The 6,000-nt window shown below is 42.1% G+C and overlaps 1 protein-coding gene across 1 annotated transcript in view; it reads right to left on the bottom strand.

Annotated features, from left to right (window-relative positions):
- Positions 1-489: 489 nt before the first annotated feature.
- MACO1 (macoilin 1) overlaps positions 490-6,000 on the bottom strand; it is a 29,259-nt gene continuing 23,748 nt past the window's right edge. Inside the window, exons 7-11 of the mRNA XM_061373616.1 lie at positions 5,187-5,345; positions 4,832-5,014; positions 3,992-4,112; positions 2,659-2,833; positions 490-1,670 (exon numbers count right to left, since the gene is read on the bottom strand). Coding sequence (XP_061229600.1) covers positions 1,468-1,670; positions 2,659-2,833; positions 3,992-4,112; positions 4,832-5,014; positions 5,187-5,345 — 841 coding nt within the window. The 3' untranslated portion in view covers positions 490-1,467. The remainder of the gene's footprint in view (positions 1,671-2,658; positions 2,834-3,991; positions 4,113-4,831; positions 5,015-5,186; positions 5,346-6,000) is intronic.

Here is a 6,000-nt window from a genome sequence, read left to right as displayed (position 1 = left end):
GATGGTGACAGTCACACAGGATGATTCCAAATGCAAATGGCAGCAACAAGCACACCTGGCTAATGCTAGGAGTTTTGTCCTGAAAGAATATCTGTGATTAAAGTGATGCAATTTTAATACTTCTGTTGAGTTGCGTGTCCTACTCTTTGTTTTTTTAATGAGGCCTCCATGCCAATTAACACCAAAGCTTTTCCTTTAGGAAATTTGTCCTCCCAGAGTCCACTGCATGTTTGCAAAGCCCTGTGTTGGGTTTGTAATGCTGGGAGTTTCCAATCCAATTTTGCTTCCCACCCCTGCAATCCCCACCCTCTAAACCCTTCAGAAGCTGCCAGGGCAAACACCTTCTCTAATGTAGAAGACAATTGGAACATAAATGTTTGTGCAATTTACAGGTTTCCTTCAAAACCCCTTGGCACAAGGGCTGAAAAACATTCAGCTCCACTTATACTGTCAAACACGAGGTGACAGAGAGTGTAAATCAGAGTTGAATAAAATAAAAAACCCAGAACTGCAGCTTTTATTAGCCAGCTTTACAGTCTCTTGTATACAGTACATTGCACAGCTCCGCCTTCACAATAACGCTTCCTGTATGAATATTGTGCCTTCCATGATGCAGTATAATCAAGGCAACTTACAGAACACTGCTGAGTTTATATCAAAATAAACAGAAGATGTAACCTTGGTTTATAATGAACATCCAAATTACCATGTACAATTTGCAGTAGACTCTGTAATGAGCTTTGATATATAAGCTAGATGACAGTGAAGGGGGAAAAAATAGTTTAAACTATCAAGTTTCCTCTTGAAATGTCTTTTCCCAAGGCACTGTGAACAAGACTGTTAGCAATTCTCAATGACTAAAAACACCAATGGGAATATAAATATTTCACACAACAACCACCGTCACATCATCAGCTATTCTCTTATTCTTTCCCTTAAACAACGCCCCTGAAATTTGTTTGGTCCTTTGAGGGGTAATCAAATTATCTTCTGCAACATCACATATTTGTATTCAATACATCTATAAATCAAAGCTTTGTTGGATTATTTAACCCTTTCACTGTAAAAACTAAAGGTTTTTTTCCTCACTATTCCTGAACAAATCTGCAAATTCAACTTATTAAAAAAACCAAAAAGCAGAAAGGGTTCAAAATCAAGCAAAGCCCTGTGTTTTTCAAGAGGAAACCATGCAAGAGTACATAAAAAGGCAAAATTGGCTACTTGAAAACCAAGAATTGTTTTTAATGCATTGGCCAAGGAAAATAAATTGCAAAGTTCTGTGAGGTTTTCTAAAAATTTACAAGAAAAACCGATGGGCAGTTCTAGTCAATCCAGATGTTCTTTTATCCTGTTTTAAATGACAACAAATACAGTCTCACACAATACAACTTCATCTTGACTGCAAGAGACACTCCTGTGTGATGCCTTCAGCATGACAAAATTACTGGGCAAAAAGAAAATTGGCATTCATTTCTTCAAGGGCTGATAAACAGAGGCATTGGGGTCAAGTCCAGAAGGGCTGGTCTCCACAAATTTGGAAGAGTAATGTGGGGAAACCGGACTCAGAGTGCTGGTGGCTGCAGTGTATGTTATGCTGGGCATTACTGCCATGACTTCTGCAATCTTCTGTTTTAGGTCCTTGATTTCCTGATCTTTCTGAATTATTTGCCCTGAAAACAGCAAACAACATCACTTAGAACCTGCAGTGTGTTCTCACCCTCCACCAACTGTTCATTAAGAGCTGTTGAAGCAAAACACCCAGGAGATATTCACTGCCTAACACAGCATCAGTAAAACACAACTTGTGTAACTCCTGCTTTGTGTTGAGGTGAATTACCTCTAGTTGCCAGCGTCACACAACTTGACACAGCACTTCCATCAGATTTTGCACTGTTTGAATTCACTACTGTATCAAACAATTATTTCTACAGCTCAACTTTGCTCTTTTCCATTCACCTTTTACATGCACCTCACAAGAGCAGTAGCATTTGCTTATGAGTTCTTCAACTAAACCCCCTTTGTGCACACTCACATCATCACTACAGCAATTAATAAAACAAACACCAATGAAATGAAAGCAAATTTCTGCAGGGAAATTAAACAGGGGCTAAATCAAAAGGGTATTTAATTTTATTTAATTTTGCTTCACTTCTTCCTGAACCTGGGCAGGGAGTTATTGTTGGCTTCATGCTCCCTCTGGTGGCTGCGGCACCAGTGTCGATGCTCACCTCACTAGTGCCAAGTTTAAAATTGCCTGGGTTATTTTGCTCCCCCAACATTTAGGCTGTATTTACTTCAAGAGTAATAAAATACAATTAGGATTCAAGGAGAGGGGCTTAATAGATAGCAACTATTATTTGCAGTGCAGCTCTTTAAAAGAAGCTCTCCAGCTTTGAGGTAATGGCTTATAAAAATGTAGAAAATAATACTAAATTAAGTCAAACACCCATCTTAATGGCTTTTGTCTTCAGTTTAATAGCCTGGGCAACCAGGTCAGGTTCACATTCACAGAGCCACAAAAGGCAAGACCCCACTGAAAGCTGAAATGCTGAGGGGGGGCTGTAGCTCACCCCTAAATAAAGAGGTAGGATATTCTTTCTGCTCTATTATCATGCTTTCAGTCAGTACTGTGTATTGAATTAAACTATCCTGCATTACCTTGGGCAATCTCAAGCTGCCGTTTTGCATCTCCTAATGCAGAGAACAGATCCAGCTTGATCCTTGTCTCTGCACTCAGGCTGTTCTCTAAGTGCTGTGTTTTATCCTGCATGGCTGAAAGTGCTGACATTAACACCTCTGTATCCTTCTCATTCTCCTTGTACTTTCGCAGTTCCTGGAGGAGTAATTAGGACAAATGTTATTCTCATTGATTTCACATGTGAGATATACCGAGAAGTCTTTCTCTTCCCCACAGCACACCACTGGGCCTGGTATTAATACTGTAAAATTAAAATGATGGTTAATTAAGGACACTGTAATATTACCTCCAGTAATTATACACGACCATCACAAGTGATTAAAGCCATATTGTACAACACATAAATACAGTGCAGCGAGCAAGTACCATTTACTCTGCCTCTCAGCACTCTCTCATCTGCATCAAGAGCCCCCACAGAGGAGCCCTCCTCAGCCCTTCCAAGTGCCAGCCAAGCAGTGGGGCAGCCCTCAGCCAAGCTGTGGAATGTGACAACACTTCCCACAGCAAAACGGCCGCAATGGGGACAGACGCCTTGCTGAACAGTTTAAAGTGATACTAAAGAAGCACTTTAAGCTACTTCAATTGGCTAAAGAAAGGGATTTTATGGGTTTCTTTATCTCAGAATACTTCCCACATTGAACCCCGCTGTGCTGCAACCCCAGAAATTTGGAAAAAGGAAAAGGAGGGAGTGAGGATTCTGCACACAAGAGTCAGGCACCGTGTGGCTGGGAAGTATGCATGAAAATTTTGACTAAGAAAAAACCAGTACCTCTTTAGCAACAGACAATTTAAAGGAATAAGGTCAGCTTCAGCTCACACATCTGAGCTCTTAAACTTGAACGTGCGAGACAACACATCTGCTACGAGTCCAGCACAATGTACTTTCAACAGTCAAGCACTATCAGGAGAAACCAAAACATGTCTGGCCAGCGATTAAGACTGCATAAAGTAAGCAATCTTGCTTGCTAGCAGTGAAATTTAAAGTGATGCAGGCTGGCAACAAGCTCCTCTCATAAGATGAAAACTCTTGAGGGGATTTACATTCTCAGTCTACCCAGACCATTGGTTTTGGGGAAAAAATCCTAATAATTTAAACAATGGAATGGTGTGGAGCTGAAACAACCTCTCTCATACCCATCTTCTTGCAAACAAGTGTCTTGATGCAAGACATGCAAGACAAGACATCTGAAGAACATAATGCTTGAAGGTGTTGATTGCCTCCATCAGTTTCCAAGGGCTGAAAGCACTCACTCCTTGTGATGTTGATCTAAGCCCCTGGTGCTTTCTTATTACCTGAACTTTCATTTCTAGTTCTCGTATCTGATCTTCTTTCAGCTTTATGTCAACTGTTAGCTTCTTGCACTCTGTCTCCAGCTCCCGGATTCGGTTCCGTAAAGTTTCAGTACATTCTCCTCTGCAGAAAAAACATTGAGATGCTGAAGCAAGTCCTCCCACTGCCTTAACACAAGTAGACTGTGTGCAATTCTGGTGTTCTCAACATAAAAAGGACATGGAACTGTTGGAACAAGTCCAGAGGAGGGCCATGAGGATGATCAGGGGCTGGAGCACCTCCTGTATGAAGATAGGCTGAGAAAGTTGGGGCTGTTCACCCTGGAGAAGAGAAGCTGCTTGGAGACCTCAGAGCAGCCTTCCAGTATCTGAAGGGGGGCTATAGGGATGCTGGGGAGGGACTCTTCATTAGGGACTGTATTGACAGGACAAGGGGTGATGGGTTCAAACTGAAACAGGGGAAGTTTAGATTGGATATAAGGAGGAAATTCTTTCCTGTGAGGGTGGTGAGGCACTGGAATGGGTTACCCAGGGAGGTTGTGAATGCTCCATCCCTGGCAGTGCTCAAGACCAGGTTGGACGAGGCCTTGGGTGACCTGGTTTAGTGTGAGGTGTCTCTGCCCATGGCGGGGGGGTTGGAACTTGATGATCTTAAAGTCCTTTCCAACCTTAACTATCCTATGATTCTATGACCTATTAACACAGATCAAGCTTCCTAATAAAGAAATAAATACAGACTATTCTTTTATGTACAGAACAGTGAAAAATGTTGCCCCAAATCCCCCCAAAGCACGTCTCAGGGATATTCTGGAGCTGAGCTTGGTCTGGGGTAGAACAAAGTACCTTGTAGCAGCAGCAAATGCCACAGCACGTGCAGCAGTTGCTTCTTCCAACTTCTTTCTTTTCTTTTCTTCCATTAATTGTTTTTCTACAAAGGCTCGTGCCTCCTGCTCTGCCTTTAGTTTCTTCTCCAACTGGCTGATCATTTGTTTGTCTTTTTGTTTCATTTGTACAGCATTGTGTAATCTGGAAGGTAACAGGTATGGGATTTAACGGAGGATTTCACCTACTGAAAATAAATTGCTGTCAGTGGTCCTACATGAGCCTTGCTGGATTTGCCAGTAAATTTCGTAGAGCCTTAACACAATACTTCCCCTGACTACAGTCAGCAGCACTGACTTAGTGTAGGAGCACCTACTTGTTCTGAAGCAGCTCATTTTCCTGGCGGAGCTGCCCGATCTCGGACCGAATCCCCCGCTCTGTGTTGGTCAGAGAACTGATCTGACTGCGCAGCTCCTGCTCGATCTGCCTGCTCGCCTGCAGGTCAGCCTTTAACTTCTTAATATCTTGTTCCAACCTAAGACAGACAATTTGAAGAGACAATTTCAACTTTATTTCCCAATTACCCAAAGGTTCACGCATGTTATATAAAAATCCCAGAGTGAACATCGCACCATCTGCCAACCCCCCAGCCCTTCAGACTTAAAATAATCAACTCTCAGGAATTATGTTTATCCTTGCTAAATAATAATGTTTTATGTAACGTTACGTATATAGCTCTATTATAGTGATACACATGCTTCAGATCCTCCCACAGGAATTTGTTTTGCACCGCAGAATCCTAAAACAAGAATTATGGAATTACATTTTTCCTCTTAGCCTGAGAGGCTGCAACCAAGGCCAGATGCACACCTGAACAGATCCTACTTTTCTCACCAAATCAGGGTTGTGAGCTACAGCCGAGCACGCTGATGATTCCCACCTAAACGTGGTTTGCTCCTTGAAGCACATGATGTGCACGGTGAACAACCAGGATGTGTCAAGTCATCCACAGTTCAGGAGTCAGTGAATGTATTTTTAATTGTTCCTGAACAGGAGCCATCTGCTATACATTTAACTGTAGCTTTAGAAAGTTCTTCAAGACTCACGTGAGCTTATTACCAAACCTGGTTAAAATAAGCCCCAAGTTGCTGAAGAGAGGCACGCAGCTCCCCTGAAATATTTCCCCCCAA

Source organism: Neopsephotus bourkii, unplaced genomic scaffold (assembly GCF_033783945.1).
Source record: "Neopsephotus bourkii isolate Nb327-2 ecotype Australia unplaced genomic scaffold, CSIRO-AGI_Nbou_v1 NB_1632, whole genome shotgun sequence".
NCBI lineage: Eukaryota > Metazoa > Chordata > Aves > Psittaciformes > Psittacidae > Neopsephotus > Neopsephotus bourkii.
This window is presented reverse-complemented; position numbering and strand designations above follow the sequence as displayed.